We start from the raw sequence: 21,312 nt of genomic DNA on the forward strand, positions 1-21,312 counted from the left end.
TATAAAATAATTAAATATTAAGAATAAAATAAAATATACTGTAAATCAAATCATAAATAAAGAATATTAAGATATAATATCTAGGATATATTTCATAAATAATATATATTCTAAATATTATATCTCAACACTTCCCCTTGGAGAGTGCAGGTCAATCACACCCAACTTGTTTTTCAAAAAATCAAATTGATGTCTTCCCAAAGCTTTAGTGAAAATATCTGTCAAGTGCATTTTAGTCGAAACATAACACGGTTTGATGATTCCAGCTTGTAATTTTTCTACGATAATCTATTTCAATGTGTTGTACGTTCGTGAAAAACTGGATTGGTTGCTATGTGTAATGCTGCTTGATTATCACAGTACAATAATGTTGGTTCGGACAGTGGAACTTTCAAATGGAGAATGTATCTTAACCAAGTTAACTCTAAACAAGTATTTGTCATAGCTTGATACTCGGCTTCTGCTGATGATCTGGACACATTAGTTTGTTTTTTAGACTTTCAAGAAATAATTGAATTTCCAAGGAAAATGCAGAACCAAGAAATAGACCATCTGGAAGTTCGACAACCACCCCAGTCTGAATCGCAATATGCTTGTAATCTCAAGTTATTTTTAGATGGTAGTAGAAGTTCTTGATCAGGAGTACCTTTGATGTATCTCAGAACTCGAAGAGCTGCCTTCTAATGTGGTTTTCTTGGTTCATGCATAAATTGACTAAGCATACGAACTGAATACACTATGTCAGGCATAGTAACGGTTAAATATATTAATCTGCCAACCAACCATCTGTATTTACTTGGATCATTCGACTTTTCTCCTTCTGTTGAAGAAAGTTTCAGATTTTGCTCCATAGAAAATTTTTCTGGACGTGCTCTTGTAAGACCTGTGTCTTGAAAAATGTCTAGAGCATCCTTGCTTTGAGACATAAAGATTCATTTTCTAGACCTAGAAAATTCAATACTCAGGAAATATTTCAAATTCCCTAGATCTTTGATTAGGAATTTCTTGAGTAAACTAGTCTTGAAATATTGAATTTCTTTGAGATCATTGCCTGTCAACAGAATATCATCAACATAGATAAGAGCTTCAGTGAAAGAAGTACCTTTACTCTTAGTAAATAAAGAGTAATCTGCTTTGGACTGAGTGTAGCCTGCATTTTGTATAGTGGTAGAGAATATGGAGAACCAATTGCGAGAAGCCTGTTTTAAACCATAAGGAGATTTATGGAGCCAACATACTGTATTCTCACCCTGTCAGCGAATACCTGGTGGTAAAGACATATAAACTTCCTCGTCTAGATTACCATGGAGAAAGGCATTTTGAACATCCAACTGATGAGTGAACCATTTTCGAGCAACGACAATAGTGAGTAAGCAACGAAGTGTAGTAAGTTTCGCTGTAGGAGAAAATGTCTCTTTGTAATCAACACCTTCAACCTGAGTGTATCCCTTTGCTACCCGTCGAGCTTTGTAACATTCAACAGAACCATCAGAGTTGTGTTTAATCTTGTACACCCAACGACAACCAATAGCTTTAAGGTCAGGTGGTAGAGGAACGAGAGACCAAGTATGATTACGTTCCAAAGCTACAATTTCATCATTCATAGCCTGCTGCCATAATGGGTTGCCAACTACCTCATCATAGGTTTTAGGTTATGTCTGGACTGTAATAAGAGCTAGAAAGCACGTTGAGTAGGAGAAAAATGAGAGAATGAAAGGTAATGATGAAGGGGATACTTGGTGCCAGAGTTGGGACTTGAGCTAGAGTTAAATGATTGGCTCCAGAAGACATCTCATAATCATTATAATAAGTTGGAGGTTGTTTGGTATGAGTAGAACGCGGAGTGGAACTGATGTATCAGGTGGGATAAGATTAGATTTAGTGGGTGAATCTGGAACTTATGAATTTGGAGAAGGAATAGAAGGCGGAGAAGACGACGAAGGAATAGAAGTATTAGAATGGATGTTTGGGTAGGATGGATCATGAAATGGTAAAACGGGAGTTGAATGAGCTAATGTCAAAGTTTGTGAAGCTGATGAAAAAGGAAAATCATCTTCACAAAATTTAACATCACGACTGATAAAGAATTTTTTAAATTGCATGTCATACAACTTGTAACCTTTGTGACCACAAGGATATCCTATGAAAACACAAGGAATTGCCCGAGGTTCAAATTTTTGCTTAGGATGTACTACAGTTGCATAACACTTGTAACAAAAAACTTTAAGATGGTGAAATGTAGGTGGTCGTTTGTAGAGTGCTTCAAAGGGTGTTTTGTTAGATAACAATGGTGATGTGTTCTATTTATAAGATAAACAGCCGTTAAAATGCATTCTCCCCAAAAATTAAGTGGAATATGTGACAGAAAAAGAAGAGACCTAGCTACATTTAGGATATGACGATTCTTACGTTCTACGACTCCATTTTGTTGTGGAGTATAGACACAAGTGCGCTGAAATTCAATGACACGAGAAGTAAAAAAATGGTTGCAAAGATAGGAACTCATTCCCATTGTCTGACCTAACTATCTTGATAGTTGTATGAAATTGAGTTTGAACGAATTTAACAAAGTTTACTAACAAATGATGTACTTCTGATTTGTGTTGCATAAGAAAAACCCAAGTACATTGAGTAAAATCATCAATAACAGTGAGAAAAAAACCGCAAACCAGAATGGGTTGGAATTTTATGTGGTCCCCAAACAACACAATGTAACATATCAAAGGGAGAATGGGTTGTTATTGAATTTTTGAAAAGACAACCTAGTTTGTTTGGCTAATGGGCAAATACTACAATCATGAGAAAGAGTAACATTATTAAGATGCAATTGATCAGCTAGAAATTTAAAACGAGAAGGAGAAGGATGACCTAGGCGTAGATGCCACAAATGAGATGACTGAGATACTTGATTTGCTGAATATTTGATAGGAGATAAAGAAATATGATAGAGACCTCCGAATTGTTTACCCGAGCCAATCATCTTCCCCGTAGCCAAGTCCTGCATAACACAAGAATCAGGATAAAAAGTCACATAACATTTCAAGTGAATGGTAAGTTTGCTGATGGACATTAGGTTTAAATTGAATGAATGCACACATAAAACATTGTTTATTTAAGGTCAGGATTAAAAGAAACATTGCCAGTATGTGACACATGTGTTGTCCCTCCATTTGGCAAATTTATTGTAGATATGGTGGTAGCCTTTGGTTCAGTCATAACAGAAGCTTTGGATACTATATGATCTGTAGCTCCACTTTCGAGAATCCATGGATTAGAACTCATAGAGTTAATAGATAATGCAGATACTGGAAACAAACCTGCAACATTGATGTTATTATCAGAATTACCAAAAGGACGATGATTGAGTGCAGATAAGGCTTGTACAATCTGTTGTAATTGCTCAGAAGAAAAATTTGGGATGAAATTTGGTGATTGTTCTTTTGTATTCAACTGAGAAACATCGGCCATATTTGCAGATGATCGATACCTCGATTGTTGCGTTGATTGATTTGTACTGCCCTTCTAGAATTATTTTTCTGTTGACATCGATCTTCTGTATGTCCCCTTCTATCACAAAAGTGAAACTTAAGAAATCGACACTCATCAATTGTATGACCACTTTTATTGCAGTGTGCACATGATTTATTCTTGGCGAACTTTGAATATGTTGTTTTCTTCTACACTGCTGATGTAATCGAGAAATTCTTAGTAGGTTCAAAAGTTACCTGACGCTGCATCTCTTCTTGTACAAGTAATGAATAGGCTTGCCTCACATTAGGTAATGGAGTCATCATCAATATGTTAGGTCTCACTGTATTATAAGACTTATTGAGCCCCATGAGTAGTTGCATCAACTTGTCTTCTTCGCGTTAATCAACATGTATTTGACGTTGATTACAGGTAAATAGTGTGCGGTATGCTTCCAATTCATCCCAGAGTGCTTTGAGCTTGGTGAAATATACTGACAGTGTCATGGTTCCTTGTGACATTATTGCTATAGACTTTTGTATATGAAAACTTGCTGGAGCATTCTTTTGTGAGACTTGATCGTGAAGATCAACCCACACTTGATGAGCTGTCTTGGCGTGAATAATACCTTCAACGATATCTGCTTCAACTGAATGAGTTAACCAAGATATTATCATACCGTTGCACTGATTCCATAATTCAAATTCGTTTGAATTTGCATCTTGAGACGGTTCTTCAATTGTGTCATCAATGAAGCCAATTTTCTTTTTGGCAATAAGAGCATGCATAACTGATTTACTTGAGGATTGATAATTTGTTCCATTTAATTTGATTGGAACGAAGTGAATATCCTACCTGATTAGAGTGATGAATATAATAAGAATGTGTTAAATCAACATCCGAAATTTTGAAGTTGGATTTAGCTGATTCCGCCATAGAGAAAATTTTGATATCTAAGAATACCAAGATCGGTGCTCTAATACCATGTTAAGAATGAGAAATAGAAATAGATCGAACTTGTATATTCTCATTGATATTTATAAGCTTAAATAGGATACAAGCTAGCAATTAATGCCTGCAAATGAGAAAAATATAAAATAATTAAAATATTGAGAATAAAATAAAATATATTGTAAATAAAAAAATAAAAAATATTAAAATATAATATCTAAGATATATTCCATAAATAATATATACTCTAAATATTATATCTCAACAAAAAAAACTCGCTCTAATATTAATTTGTTAAAATAACACTCATGAAACTAGAGGTCGAGAGGGAGAGACAAACTAATTTATACATTTACATATGCCATCATTTTCTAAACCACAATTTCTCATACAGTTCTCACTATTCTTGAAATAGTTATTAGTCTTTCATATTTTCTTTGGCTTTTTTTCAACTACTCAATTTCAAAAAATCAAAAATTAAAACTACCTTTCCCATTTAAGTTTATTCCAACAAAAACTCTTATTCCAACAAAAACTCCCCCATAAACTTAAATACTATGTTCAATGATTCCACATGCGCCGTTTTGGTTTTCTCGAGCTCAGTCGTGGTTTCTTCAATTTCCTTTTCTTGTTCTCGAGCGGCAAACTCAGCTTGTTCTTTTCTGATGAGACTTCATATTTTTGACATTTATAGCACTGAATGTTTGATCGGTCGCATCTTCCTCGACTACATCCTCTTCCACGCCAATTTGCTTGTCTTGACAATCGCTCGACTACATCCTCTTCCACGCCAATTTGCTTGTCTTGACAATCGCTCGACTACATCCTCTTCCACACCAATTTGCTTGTCTTGACAATCGCTTCTCATAATTTTATTCATAACTGTTACCTTGACCACCTCGACCATTTCCGCGACTTCCATGACCTCTACCTTAAACATTTTGAGAGTAGAGTACCTTTTCATCCTTTACTGATGCCTTAATCTGAAGCGCTTGATCGAGTGTCTCCTCCTTCTTTTTCTTACGTTGCTCGTGTGCCTTATGAGAACCAGCGAGCTCATCGACTGTGAACTTCGCTAGGTCCTTTGACTCTTCTATCGCACATACAACATTCTCGAAGTTGTCGGTTAACGACCTCAAAATCTTCTCCACAACTCGCGTCTCGGGTAGCATTTCTCCGTTTCGATTTAGTTGATTTGCCATGGTCTGTACGCGCGTAATGTGGTCAGATACATTTTCTGACTCCTTCATCTTCATGCTCTCCAACTCGCCACACAGAGTTTGGAGACGCACTTGCTTGACTCGGTCGGTTCCTTTGAACACGTTTTCTAAAGTGTCCCACGCTTCTTTTGAAATAGTTGCCCGGGCAATCTTCTCAAAGCCCGACTCGTCAACAGCCCGAAACAGCATGTATAATGCTGCCTTATCCTTTGATCACAATTCTTTTAGCGCTTTGTTTTGCACCACCGTATAACCCGTGGTATCCTTTGGTTTTTCGAAACCTTCTTCGACCACCTCCCATGCGTCTTGAGAACCGAGAAGAGCTTTCATTTGGATGCTCCACTTCTCGTAGCTTGTCTTCGTTAATGGTGGTAGTGGTATTTGACCCATAATATAACTATGAAGGAGATGTCGAGAGTAGAGAGACTTTCTATTGTGTGTTAGATGAGACATTTTCTGACCCGCTCTCTCACGGAAGCAGTTGCCACTGTTCCTACCAGAGTTATTGGCCTTTCTTTTTTATTTTTGTTCTTTTCTTTTGACACTCAATTTCAAAAAAAACCACTGAACTTACCAAAAATTAAAACTACCTTTTCCCATTTCCAACAAAACTCCCCCATAAACTTAAATGCTATATTTGATGATTCCATCTGCGCCGTTTTCGTTTTCTCGAGCTCAATCGTGGTTTCTTCAATTTTCTCTCCTTGTCCTCGAGCGACAAACTGAGCTTGTCCTTTTCTGATGAGACTTCATAGTTTTGACATTTATAGCACTGAATGTTTAATCGGCGACCTCTTCCTCGACTGTGTCCTCTTCCACGCCAATTTGCTTGGCTCGATAGTCTCTTCTCATAATTTTCTTCATAACTGTTACCTTGACTACTTCGACCATTTCCGCAACTTCCACGACCTCTACCTTAAACATTTTGAAAGTTGTTAAAGATATTTAGTAATAAATTATAGCTTTACCATATATATCATATTTTATATTTTATTATAAGGCAAGATATTTGCCTTTTTACCGTAGTTATCTTTTCATTTATTGTTATTTCTACTTATTACTCTTTCCATATCCTTGTAATTTATTTGATTATAAATAAAATAACTTTCACACCATTTAGTTGTGGTGGATTAGTCAAACATTCTCATGGTATAGAGCCATTTTGGTTTAGCAACCCAGATCCTCAATGGCTTTTGAAATCTTCTACTGTTCTTCTCCACCACCACTGCGTGCTTTGAAGCCGCAGGGGCAGTCGTCATGGCTGCCACATGCAGAGCCGATTGATTACTCTTCGGCTCCACCCTTTTGACCTCCAAATCATCCTTCGCCATACTTTGTACATACAACCTCACATTTTTCAACACAATCGATTTTGCCTCAACCAATATAGTCTCTTTCATTTTCTTCCCAATCTTCCTTTCATCCTTCACATAAATCCTAACCTAAACCTATCAACCTTCTGCAGAGATTTACCTTTCGAATATGGGCGCTGCACTGGCATCTTCGCCAACCAAGTCGCCGCCGCCCTTCTAGCCAAAATTGACTCCTTTGCCAACTGTGGCGACTCTTCCGGCTTTAACATTGTTTTTATCCCTTGCTCTAAGTTTCCCCTTCTACTTTTTGGGTTGACATATTCTCACCAGAGCCAAGGTAGCATTGTCGGTAAGCGACGATCCCTCTTCATGAGTTAGACATATTCTCGCCGAAGTCAAGGCAGCATAGCCGCTGAGGGACAATCCCTCTGCAGTTTTCGATGGCCAAAAAAGTGTTTCTCTATGCCTCCTCTGAACCAGGTTGTTGACATCTTCACGAAAAATGTTTCTCAACCTCTTTGAATTTTTCAGATTCAAGCTTCATGTTCGTTTAAATCCGACGCTTAGCTTGCGATGGGGTGTTAAGAATATTTAGTAATAAATTATAGTTTACCATACATATCATATTTGATATTTTATTATAAGACAAATATCTTCTTACCATAGTTATCTTTCCCTTTGTTGTTATTTCCACTTATTACTCTTTTCATATCTTTATAATTTATTTGATTATAAATAAGATAACTTTCACACCATTTAGGTGTGGTGGATTAATCGAACATTATTAAGAGTAGATTACCTTTTCATCCTTTAAACGTTACTTTGAAGGTTTTGAAATGTAGTACCAAAAGTAAATATATTTTTAAATTTTTTAAAAAACCTGAAATGTGTTTTTGAAGTTAGAAAAAAAAAAAAGAAAGTTAGAAAGTATGTTTTTGGAGTCTTTTTAAAAATTGTTTAAGAATATTAACTATAAAATAGAATTGAACCAAAGTTTTAATAGTTTTAATCCCAAATTAATAATAAGAGTATTTTTAAACCAAAATTTTAGAATTAAATTCCAGGGTTCTTGGAGTCCTATACGTGTCCCACCTAAGTACTGGTCGGAGAAGAAACTAAATCATTAGACGTATCAATTAAGAAGTTTCTTAATTCGAAAGATGGACCGGGTGATACTCTCACACCCCTTACTGATCATGAAGACTAACTATGTGGAAAGTTGGCAAAGTATTTGTAGTGAACTTGCTCAGAAATTGGCGGATATGTTTATTTATACGTTCATATTCGTGACATTTGTATTTGTATTACTAGTGTTCAATAAACTCGAGGACACGAAAATACCTAATCAACCTCATCAAACCAATATCATTTGAGTTTTAAATTATTCACTTATTTAGATTGGATTAGATTAAAATAAATAAAAATTTAATGGAAGTTTTTACGAGAATAAAGATTAAATAGAATGAGAGGATAAGAAAAACAAAAATATATAAGGATGGATAAGAAGTTTTATTTTATTGTCCATTATAGATATGGATTTTGATACACGAAGGAGATTGTAACATAGACATCTCACTCCTAGAGAGGAACCTGGAAAAACACGAGCGTCCGAGGAGGCTCCTCCCATGGTTTCTCCAACACCTTTGCCCCATGTTTTCGATGATGATTTGCACCAACATCAACCAACAACACAAGCTTGTACATCTCTCCAGACACTACTTGCTTCGACCCACTTACCACTTCAAGAAACTTTAGTGAATCCCCACTTTGTTTGTTGTGTTCATTCACTGCCCATTCTCCAATATCTCGCACGTGTGGGTCATTTGGATCAACCGACACTGGACCTCCAGGAACGAAACTCATCGTCACTTAGAACAGATAGTCGACAAGCTTTGAAATTGTATGCTCACTTTTAAACAAGATTTTGATATTGATAGAGAGGAAGGTGTTTCCCTCTATCGTTAATGGATATAATCGTAGATTAAAAAAAAACGATCCTATCTACATAAAGAATGTGATCCGTAGATATCCTTTGAAAAAAGTGTGTTTTGATTATCATATTCATTAAGAAAACACGTGAATTATGTTGTTCAACACTTTAATATTCGTATCTTATATCATTCCACTTAAATTAAAACAAAATTAAACAATTTGATGATGTTTAGATTATGTGTGGTGTTGCTGATTTGACCTTTAATTCTCTCTTATCTAAACAACTTAAAGATTATTATTATTATTATTTTTAATATGATATTGTTTTCAATTCTAAATTTGGTTTGTAACTCAATCCTTCCCCTTTGTTTATAATCACAACTTGGTTAAAAATATGTTTCACTTCAGAATTTTAAAAAATGGATGACTAGTCCAACCAAACTAAATTGGAATGGTTGTATCTCTCACTGACAAGCTACGAGCATCCGTTCGTTCGTTCCTTCATTTGAACCTTGCGTCTTAGGCCTTAGATTGTTCAAAATTTCTTCTACAAACATATAGATTTCGTTAAAACGAGAATCGACAAAATTCATTTAGAGTCGAGGAAGATTTTAAAAGTTACAAGAAAAACTTACCCATGGAGTCGGAATGATCAATCTTACACTAAGTGCTTTCTTCTCTCCCTCATGCCAACGCACATAATTGCCGGCGGTACCTATAGTGGTTGACGACTTTCTTGATTTTTACTAGTATTATTTTTTTTAGTAATATGGGAATTACAAAATACTTTAAAATATTTTTTTAATGCTTAAATTCTTTTGGCCGGTGACGTAAGTTATGTGTTCATACTAATTATAATGGAGAAGTACTTCGATGCATATGACACACAAAAATGCGTGAGGTCTCTGTAGCTTCAAATTATATAACATGCAAATCGTACATTTGTTCTTTCATAAACATTTTCACGAATACATCCTTGGCATATCAACAATTCACAATCTCGAAAACAATTTTGCTAACATGGTGTGCATGTCATATCATAGCTTAATATAAGTCATAATACGCCATCATGGAGTATGACATAACATAATTCATGTGATAAAATACGGTACATGGAGGGGTCACAGAGCACGTGTGGTTCATACATCATTCAATTTATATCCAACCATGTCAAGAGTAGAGCAGCAATCCTAATTTAAAATTCTTCTATGAAAACTAACTTTAACCTTAAATGTCTCTATACAATTGAAAAAGTCTGAGCATATCAGACCCAAACTGAATCAGCCGAGAAGTTGACTCGAAGTCAATTAGCACTGAACCGTCCAATTAAGATATATAAGTACCAATTGTTGTAACTTAGTAAGCTAATGACATTCGAATAGAGTTCAAGTCTTCACTTTCTCACAACAATATAGATGTGAGACAACTTTTATTTTATTTTGTTTGGTTTGTTTTATCTCTTTGTACTATATTTAAATAAATACTCACAAAATTTTAAAAGTAGCATTTTACCTCCGTAAAAAAAAGTTAAAAAATTTAGTATTGTGTCTATTGATATGTAATAAATTATCTACCAACTTTTAAATGTTACATTATGAGTAGTTTTGAAATGTAGTAGGAAAAGTAAATACATTTTTAAATTTTTAAAGAAACCAAAAAAAATGAGAAAGTATGATTTTGGAGTTTGTTTTAAAAAATAAAAGTATTTTTAATAAAAAAATTTAGAATTAAATTCAAGACTCTTGGAGTTTTAAACTTGTTGCTCCTAAGTACGGGTGTACAATTAGAACGGTCTATTAAGAAGTTTCTCAAGAAACAGATGAATATGTTTATTTGTACTTTGGCATTTGTATTTGTATTACTAGTGTTCAATAAACTCGATGACTCGAAAAAAATTTAATCAACCTCATTAGACCAATATCATTCGGGTTTTGAATTATGAACTTATTTAGATTGAATTAGATTAAAATAAATGAAAATTTAATGGTCGTTTTCACCCGAATAGAGATTGAAATAGAATGGGAGGATAAGAAAAACAAAAATATATAAGGATTGATAAAAAGTTTTATTTTATTGTCCATTATAGATATGGATTCTAATACACGAAGTAGGTTGTAACATAGACATCTCACTCTTTAAGAAGAACGTGGAAAGACTCCTTCCGAGGAGGCTCCTCCCATGGTTGCTCCAACACCTTAGCCTCATATTTTCGATGATGATTTGCACCAACATCAACCAACAACACAAGTTTGTTGTGATGTCCCACCTTGGTTGGGGAGGAGAACAAACCACCGTTTATAAGGGTGTGGAAACCTTTCCCTAGCAGACGCGTTTTAAATCCTTGAGGAGAAGCCTGAAAGGAAAAGCCTAAAGAGGACAATATCTGCTAGCGGTGGATCTGGGTCATTACAAATGGTATTAGAGTCAGACACTGGACGATGTGTCAGCCTTCTCGCTGTTCCCCGAAGGGGGGGGGGGGGGTAGACACGAGGCGGTGTGCCAGTAAGAACGCTGGCCCTAAAGGGGGGGTGGATTTGGGGGCGGTCCCACATTAATTGGAGGAAGGAAAGAGTGCCAGCGAGGACGCTGGGCCCCGAAGGGGGGTGGATTGTGATGTCCCACATTGGTTGGGAGGAGAACAAACCACCATTTATAAGGGTGTGGAAACCTTCCCCTAGCAGACGCGTTTTAAAGCCTTGAGGGGAAGCCCGAAAGGAAAAGCCCAAAGAGGACAATATCTGCTCACGGTGGATCTGGGTCGTTACACTTGTACAACACTCCAGACACTATTTGCTTCGACCCACTTACCACTTCAAGAAACTTTAGTGAATCCCCACTCTTTTTGTTGTGTTCGTTCACTGCCCATTCTCCAATATCTCGCACGTGTGGGTCATTTGGATCACACTTTGATATTCGATGACTATTCCAATCAAACTAAATTGGAATGGTTGTATCACGCGTTGACAAGCTACGAGCGTTCGTTCGTTCCTTCATTTGAACCTTGCGTCTTACGGCTTGATTGCTCAAATTTTCTTCTACAAACTTATAGATTTCATTAAAACGAGATTCCACCAAATTCATTTAGAGTCGAGGAAGAAATTGGTTGAGGAAGATTTTAAGAGTTACAAGAAAAAATTACTGGTGGAGTAGGAACTCAATCTCCTTGATCAATCTTACATTTCGTGCTTTCTTCTCACCATCATGCCAACGCACACAATTGTCGGGGGTAACTATGGTGGCCGACATCTTTCTTTATTTTTATTAGTATTACTTTTTTTAATAATATGGGCATTACAAAATACATTAAAATATTTTGTTAGTGCTTAAACTCTTTGGGCCGGTGACGTAAGTTATGCGTTCATACTAATTATAATGGAGAAGTATTTCGATGCATATGACACACAAAAATGTATGAGGTCTCCGTAGCTTCAAATCATATAACATGCAAATTGTACATTTGTTCTTTCATAAACATTTTCATTTTCATTTTCATTTTCATTTTCATTTTAATTGTACATTTTCATGGAGGGGTCACAAAGCACGTGTTGTTCATACATCATTTAATTCATCCAACCATGTCAAAAGTAGAGCAACAATCCAAATTCAAAATTCTACTATGAAAATTGACTTTAACCTTAAATGTCTCTAAACAATTGAAAAAGTCTGAACTACTCAAACCCAAACTAAATCAGAGAAGTTGACTCGGAGCTGTTAGAAAATATATTCTCCAATTGGAACGTAATTGTTAAGATGAGATAAGGAATTGTTGTAACTTACTGACTAATAACCAGTCTTCACTCTCTCACACCAGATGTGAGATAACTTTTATTTGATTTTGTTTAATACCCTTCGATTTTTTTTTAAAGAGGTTCAAAAATATTTTTGCAATAAATACTCACAAAATTTTAAAAGTAGCATTAATATCCTTTACCTCTATAAAAGAAAGGACAGTCAATATATAGATAAAATCCGTCTATGACGCTGAGAATGTTTACTTAATCCACCACACTTACATGGTGTAAAAGTTATCTATTTATAATAAAATAAATTACAAAGATATGAAAAGAGTAATAAATGGAAACATACCTATGGTGAGAACATATTTGACTTGTAATACAATATCAAATACCATATATATGGTAAACTATAATTTAGTACTAAATATCCTTAACACCCCTTGCAAGCTGAGCGTCGGTTTTTAACGAACGTGAAGCTTGGATCTGAAAAATTCAATGAGTGGTCGAGAAACATTTTTCGTAAAAATGTCAACAACCTGGTTCGGAGTAGGCGTAGAGAAACACTTTTTTGCCCATCTAAAACTGTAGAGGGATTGTCGCTTAGCGGCGATGCTGCTTTGGCTTCAACGAGAATATGCCTAACGCATGAAGAGGGATCGTCGCTCAGCGGCCATGTTGACTTTTGACAATCGAGAGGAAATCGTCTAAAAACGGCCAAGGAAATTTGTTGGAAGAAAATGGTAATCCATTAGACGTGTTTGTCAAATGGTCAAAAGAAAATATTCCGAGTAAAACTTGTAAAAGAAGGAAACATTAGACTTTTTATCTAACAATCTCCTCCTAAAACCCGTGGTATCTACCTTATTATTTGAACTCCGATCTTTGAACAAAGTTCCTCAAACTTTACCCGCGCCAGAGACTTGGTGAAGATGTCTCCAAGCTGTTCCTCTGTTCGGATGAAGCCAATCTTGATAAGTCCTCGATCTGCACACTCCCGAATGTAATGGAACCTGATCTCTACGTGCTTGCTCCAGTCATGCAAAACTCGACTTTTTATCAGGGAGATCGTAGTTTTGTTGTCCCTGTAAAGCATTGGTGGGTCGCTTTCTTTTCTGATGAGTTCTTCCATCAGTCGTGCAATCCAGACCCCCTGTGTTGCTGCCGTCGAAGCGTAATGTACTCTGCGTCGCAAGAAGATAAAGCAACTACATTTTGCTTAGTTGATTGCCGCAGATCGCGCCACCTGAGAGGAAGTAAATCATCCCGCTGGTGCTCTTACGATCATCAACGTCACCGGCCATGTCACTATCACTGTAGCCGACCAACTCAAGCTTCTCCTTTTCTCTCCCTGCGCAGTATCTCACACCCCAGCCTCTGGTTTCGGCCACATAGCGCAGGATGCACTTGACAGCCACAAGATGCTCCTCCCTAGGTGCTTCCATAAATCTACTCAAGTATCCAACAGAATAGGTAAGGTCAGGGCGTATGTTTACCAGATACCGCAGGCTCCCAACAATGTTGCGGTAATTGGTGGAGTCGACTGTTGTTGTAGTGCCGACTTTCCTTAGTTGGAGTCGGGCTTCTATTGACGTCCTTGTAGGGTTACTGTCCGCTAGCCCAGTTCTGTCCAACAGCTTCTTTGCGTACGCACCTTGACAGATGGTGATGCTAGTAGTACTCTGTTGCACTTTGATGCCGAGGTAGTAGCTGAGAACGCCGAGATCGCTCATCTTGAAGTTCTTTGACATCTCCTTCTTGAATCTTCTAAGGACTTCCATGTTGCCTCTAGTGATTATGAGGTCATCGACGTACACTCCCACGATCAGTCGCTGCTCGCTGTGCCCGTGGTTGTACATGCCATGCTTAGAGGCACAGCGCTTGAACTTCAGTGACAGTAGGGCACTATCGAGCTTTGCGTTCCAGGCTCGTGGTGCTTGCCGAAGCCCATAGAGTGCCTTGTGCAGGCGCAATACCTTGTCAAGGTTGTCGTTGTCCAGGAAGCCCGGTGGTTGTCGAACATAGACGGTGTCCTTCAGCTCTCCATTGAGCAATGCAGATTTCACGTCCATGTGGTGGACCTCCCAGAAATGATGTGCCACGATGGTCAGCAATAGGCGGACAGATTCCAGTCAACAAGCTACACGCGTTCGTTCATTCCTTCATTTGAACCTTGCGTCTTAGGCCTTGATTGCTTAAAATTTCTTCTACAAACTTATAGATTTCATTAAAACGAGAATCGACAAAATTCATTAAGAGTCGAGGAAGATTTTAAAAGTTACAAGAAAAAATTACCCGTGGAGTCGAAATTCAATCTCTTTGATCAATCTTACATTACGTGTTTTCTTCTCTCCCTCGTGCCAACGCACACAATTGTTGGCGGTACCTATAGTGGCCGATGACTTTCTTGATTTTTGTTAGTATTTTTTTTTTTTTAATAATATGGGCATTACAAAATACTTTAAAATATTTTTTAATGCTTAAACTCTCTGAGCCTTTATCTTAAGTTATGCATCCATACTAATTATAATGGAGTCGATGCATATGACATACGAAAATTAATGGAGAAGTATTTCGATGCATATGACACATAAAAATGCGTGAGGTCTCAGTAGCTTCAGATCATGTAACATGCAAATCGTACATTTGTTCTTTCATAAACATTTTCAGGAATACATCCTTGACATATCCACAATTCACAATATCGAAAACAATTTTGCTATCATGGTGTCCATGTCATATCGAAAACAATTCACAATATATGTCATAATACACCATCACGTAGTATGACATATTATAATTCATGTGATAAGTATATGGAGGGGTCACAGAGCACGTGTAGTTCATACATCATTCAATTCATCCAACCATATCGAGAGTGGAGCAACAACCCTAATTTAAAATTCTATTATGAAAATTGACTTTAACCGTAAATGTCTCTGAAGAATTGAAAAGGTCTGAGCGTAACAGACTCAAACTGAATCAGCCGAGAAGTTGACTGGGAGACATTAGAAAATGTATTCTCCAATTGATACTAAACCATTCAATTAACATAAAAATGAGGCAACTTCTATTTAATTTTATTTTATTTTGTTTTCTTCCTTTTTAATGTTGGGCAATTAATACCCTTATTTTTGCCTTTATAATATGTTTAAATAAATACTCACCAACTTTTAAACGTAGCATTGATATCTTTTACCTCGGTAAAGAAAAAGTTAAAAAAAAATTTCATACTTCAATATATGGATGAAAATCATCAATCACCACTTCCTAAATTATCTACAAACCTTTAAATGTTACTTTAAAAAGTTTAGTTTTGAAATGTAGTACCCATGGTCAATATATTTTTACATTTTTTTAAAAACCTTAAAGGTGTTTTTGAAGTAAAATATAAAAAAATAAAAAATAAGTTTTAATAGTTTTGGTCGGGAATTAATAATAAAGAATTTTTATACGAAAATTTTAGATTTAAATTCCACGATTCTTGAAGTCCTAAACCTGTTGCTCGTTGGAGAAGAAACTAAATCATTAGAACTATCAATTAAGAAGTTTTTTAATTCTAAAGATGGACGGAGCAATACTCACGCCGTTTACGGATCATGAAGACTAATTGTGCGTAAAGTTGGCAAAGTTTTTGCAGTGAACTTAATCAGAAACAGGCGAATATGTTTATTTGTACTTTCATATTCGTGGGATTTGTATTTGTATTACTAATGTTCAATAAACACGACGACTCGAAAAAAACCTAATCCACTTCATTAGACCAATGTCATTCCAGTTTTGAATTATGAACTTATTTAGATTGAATTAGATTAAAATAAATGAAAATTTAATGGACGTTTCCCCCCGAATTGAGATTGAAATAGAATGCGAGGATAAGAAAAACAAAAATATATAAATAAGGATTGATAAGAGGTTTTATTTTATTGTTCCATTATAGATATGGATTTTGATACACGAAGGAGATCGTAACATAAACATCTCACTCCTGGAGAAGAACGTGGAAAGACTCGAGCTTCCGAGGAGGCACCACCCATGGTTGCTCCCACACCTTAGCCTCATATTTTCCTTGACGATTTCCACCAACATCAACTAACAACACAAGCTCGTACATCTCTCCAGACACTATTTGCTTCGACCCACTTACCACTTCAAGAAACTTTAGTGAATCCTCACTTTGTATGTTGTGTTCGTTCACTGCCCATTTTCCAATATCTCGCACATGTGGGTCATTTGGATCAACCGGCACCTGACCTCCAAAAGAGGAACTCGTTGTCACTTAGAACAGATAGTCGACAAGCTTTGAAATTGTTTGCTCCCTTCCAAACATGAGTTTGATATTTATAGAGAGGAAGGTGTTTCCCTCCATAGTTGGTGGATATAATTGTAGATGAAGAAAAACATTCCTATCTACATAAAGAATGTGATCCGTAGATATCCTTCAAGAAAGGTGTGCTTTAATTATCATATTCATTAAGAGAGAGAAAAAACACGTGAATTATGTTGTTCAATGCTTCGATATTCGTATCTTATATCATTTTACTTTTATCAATAACAAGATTAAACAACTTGATGATGTTTAGATTATGTTGTCATGTTGCTGATTTGACTTTTAATTCTCTATTATCTAAACAACTTAAAGATGATTATTCTTTATTGAACATGGTATTGATTTTCTTAAAAATTGATATCAAAAGTATCATAGGGTAATTATCTTGTTTGCAATTCTAAATTTCGTTTGTAACTCAATCCTTAACCGCTCAAGCCCACGTTAGCAAATATTGTTCTCTGGGTGGTGTGCTAGCGAGGACACCGAGCCTCGAAGAGGGGTGAATTGTGAGATCCCACATCGATTGGAGAGGGAACGAGTGTCAGCGAGGACACTAGATTCCGAAGGGGGTGGATTGTGAGATCCCACATCGGTTGGGAGGAGAACGACGCCTCCCTTACAAGGGTATGAAAACCTTTCCTAGCAGACGCGTTTTAAAAAACTTTGCTTCACCGTGACCGCCCGCTTCAAATCAAGAACTGTCTCATGATCAACCAGACAGCCAAATTTATTTAGGAGGTTAGTTGCATTTAATAATTAAAAGTATGTTTGTTATCATCAAAATATCAATGAATTAATTGATTGAAATTAATTAAAATGAGAGTAAAGACCAAAAAGCTAACATATAGCGTATTCTTTGATTATAAACTCATGATCATTCCCTAAATTAGCCGATAGGGGTGTACATTCAACCCGACAACCCAGACCAACCCACTCGAAATATAAGGGTTGGGTTGGATTGGGTTGGATTAGCATTTCGGGTAGGGTTGTGTTCATTTTTCTAAACCCGAACTAAATCGGTTCAGTTTCGGGCTCGTGAGCAAAACCTTCGGGTTGACTGGAGCTAAATAAAATTATAAAATATTACTAGTATATTATAAATTTGTGGCATTTGTATTTGTATTACTAGTGTTCAATAAACTCGACCACTCGAAAAAACCTAATCAACCTCATTAGACCAATGACATTCGGGTTTTGAATTATGAACTTATTTAGATTGAATTCGATTAAAATAAATGACAATTTAATGGATAGAGATTGAAATAGAATACGAGGATAAGAAAAACAAAAATATAAAGTAAGGATTGATAAGAGGTTTTATTTTATTGTTCCATTATAGATATGGATTTTGATACATGAAGGAGATTGTAACATAGACATCTTACTCCTGGAGAAGAACGTGGAAAGACTCGAGCTTCCGAGGAGGCACCACCCATAGTTGCTCCAACACCTTAGCCTCATATTTTCGAGGATAATTTGCACCAACATCAACCAACAACACAAGCTTGTACAACACTCCAGACACTATTTGCTTCGACCCACTTACCACTTCAAGAAACTTTAGTGAATCCCCAATTTTGTTGTTGTATTCCTTCACTGCCCATTCTCCAATATCTCGCACGTGTGGGTCATTTGGATCAACCGGCACTGGACCTCCAGGAACGGAACTCATCGTCACTTAGAATAGATTGTCGACAAGCTTTGAAATTGTATGCTCACTTTCAAACAAGAGTTTGATATTTATAGAGAGGAAGGTGTTTCCCTCTATCGTTAATGGATATAATCGTAGATTAAAAAAAAAACGATCATATCTACATAAAGAATGTGATCCATAGATATCCTTTGAAAAAAGTGTGTTTTGATTATCATATTCATTAAGAAAACACGTGAATTATGTTGTTCAACACTTTAATATTCGTATCTTATATCATTCCACTTAAATTAATAACAAAATTAAATAATTTGATGATGTTTAGATTTGCTCATTTGACCTTTAATTCTCTCCTATCTAAACAACTTTAAGATGATTATTCTTTGTTGAATATTATATATCAAACGAATCATGTGATAACGATATTGTTTTCAATTCTAAATTTCGATTGTAGCTCAATCCTTCACGATTTATTTATAATTACAACTTGGTTAAAAATCTGTTTCACTCGAAAATTTAAAAAAGAACGACGACTAGTCCAACCAATCTAAATTGGATAGGTTGTATCTCGCATCGACAAGCTACGCGTGTTCGTTCCTTCCTTCCTTCATTTGAACCTTGCGTCTTAGGCCTTGATTGCTCAAAATTTCTTCTACAAACTTATAGGTTTCGTTAAAACGAGAATCGACAAAATTCATTTAAAGTTGAGGAAGATTTTAAAAGTTACAAGAAAAACTTACCCGTGGAGTCGGAACTCAATCTCCTTGATCAATCTTACATTAAGTGCTTTCTTCTCTCCCTCATGCCAACGCACACAAATGTTGGCGGTACCTATGGTGACCGACGACTTTCTTGATTTTTATTAGTTTTTTTTTTTAATAATATGGGCATTGCAAAATACTTTAAAATATTTTTTAATGCTTAAACTCTTTGGGCCGTGACGTAAGTTATGCGTTCATGCTAATTATAATGGAGAAGTATTTCGATACATATGACATACAAAAATGCATGAGATCTTCGCAGCTTCAAATCATATAACATGCAAATCATACATTTGTTCTTTCATAAACATTTTCACGAATACATCCTTGGCATATCAACAATTCACAATCTCGAAAACATTCTTGCTAACATGGTGTGCACGTCATATCATAACTTAATATAAGTCATAATACATCATCAGGGAGTATAACATAACATATTTCATATGATAAAATACGGTATATGGAGGGGTCACAGGAGAACGTGTGGTTCATACATCATTCAATTCATCCAACTATGTCAAGAGTAGAGCAACAATCATAATTTAAAATTCTACTATGAAAATTAACTTTAACCTTAAATGCCTCTAAATAATTTAAAAAGTTTGAGCGTATAAGACTCAAACTAAATCAGCTGAGAAGTTAACTCGGAGCCATTAGAAAATGTATTCTCCAATTAGCATGAAACCGTCCAATTAAGAGATACAAGGAGCAACTATTGTAACTTAGTGAGCTAAGAACATACCAATAGAGTTCAAGTCTTCACTTTCTCACACCAATAGATGTGAGACAACTTTTGTTTTATTTTGTTGGTTTTTTTTTTTAGAAGTTCAAAAATATTTTTGCAATAAATACTTACAAAATTTTAAAAGTAGCATTGATATTCTTTACCTCCAATTAAAAAAGTTAAAAAATTTTGTACTCACAATATATGGGATGAAAACCATCTATGGACACTAAGAATGTTTACTTAATCCACCCCACCTAAATGGTGTGAAAGTTATTTATTTATAATCAAATAAATTACAATGATATGAAAAGAGTAATAAATTGAAAGATACTTCGGACGATTACAACGATATGAAAAGAGTAATAAATTGAAAGATACCTGTAACGTCCCGTTAGGTTTAATATATATATATATATGTATTAAAATAAAAATAACAAAATAAATAAAAGAAAAAAAAAACTGACCACCTCCTTTAATCTCTCCGTCCATCCCCTAAAATATCTCCTTCATTTAGTCTCAATAATTCAGCAAAAACAGAAATAGAAAGAAAATATTTTTTTGGAGGAAAAAAATGCATATAATGGAGAGATGGTTATACAATAATGGAGATCGGGAAGGAAGGCAGATAATGGAGAGATGGTAGGCAGAAGAGAGATGTCATTTGAAAAGATTAGTATTCATATTTACCTTTTCCTTTCTAAGAAGGATATTAGCAATTATTTAGATCTGAGTTAGAAGGATATTAACAATTATTTAGATCTGAGTTAGAAATTTAGAAATTATCTGTTAATGATCTGAATTAGAAATTATCTATCCTAGCGAGTACATTAAAATTGGTCCAGGAATAGATAGATAAAAAAGAGAGGAAGATAGGGAAAAGAAAGATCTGGAAGACATATTCAAATAAAAAGAAAGAACAAGATTTGGAAAACATGATGAAAATGAAGATCGGTAAAACATATTCAAATAATAAAAAAAAAAAAAAAAAACTAAGATTTGGAAAACAGGATGAGGAGGAAGATAGGGAAAAAGAAGATTTGGAAAACATATTCAAATAAAAAAAAAAAAAAAAACCCAGATTTGGCAAACATTAAAAAGGAAGATCAGGAAATAGGGAAAAAGAAGATTTGGAAAACATATTCAAATTTAAAAAAAAAAACCAAGATTTGGCAAACAGTAAAAAGGAAGATCGGGAAAACATATTCAAATAAAAAAAAAAACC

At 35.4% G+C, this 21,312-nt stretch overlaps 2 protein-coding genes across 2 annotated transcripts; both read right to left on the minus strand.

Moving 5' to 3' along the window:
* Positions 1–5,351: 5,351 nt before the first annotated feature.
* On the minus strand, positions 5,352–5,828 carry LOC147786707 (uncharacterized). Its single transcript, XM_087120238.1, has one exon. It carries the CDS (start codon positions 5,826–5,828, stop codon positions 5,352–5,354), a length of 477 nt encoding a protein of 158 aa, XP_086976364.1.
* Positions 5,829–16,600: 10,772 nt separating this feature from the next.
* LOC111782007 (multicystatin-like) lies at positions 16,601–18,620 on the minus strand. Its single transcript, XM_087120239.1, has 2 exons — positions 18,348–18,620; positions 16,601–16,867 (listed from the first exon to the last, which is right to left on the minus strand). The coding sequence occupies exons 1-2, from the start codon at positions 18,618–18,620 to the stop codon at positions 16,601–16,603; spliced, it is 540 nt and encodes a 179-aa protein (XP_086976365.1).
* Between the last annotated feature and the right edge of the window lie 2,692 nt (positions 18,621–21,312).

This window comes from Cucurbita pepo, chromosome 19, assembly GCF_057944985.1.
Source record: "Cucurbita pepo subsp. pepo isolate OVF chromosome 19, ASM5794498v1, whole genome shotgun sequence".
Classification (NCBI taxonomy): Eukaryota; Viridiplantae; Streptophyta; class Magnoliopsida; order Cucurbitales; family Cucurbitaceae; genus Cucurbita; species Cucurbita pepo.

Coding starts and splice junctions, on each gene's coding strand:
- LOC111782007 (XM_087120239.1), bottom strand. CDS start 18,620: ATGAGTTCCGTTCCTGGAGGTCCAGTGCCGGTTGATCCAAATGACCCA. Junction 16,868..18,347: donor GGAAGCTCGAGTCTTTCCAC/GTTCTTCTCCAG, acceptor TTTGGAGGTCAG/GTGCCGGTTGATCCAAATGA.
- LOC147786707 (XM_087120238.1), bottom strand. CDS start 5,828: ATGCTGTTTCGGGCTGTTGACGAGTCGGGCTTTGAGAAGATTGCCCGG.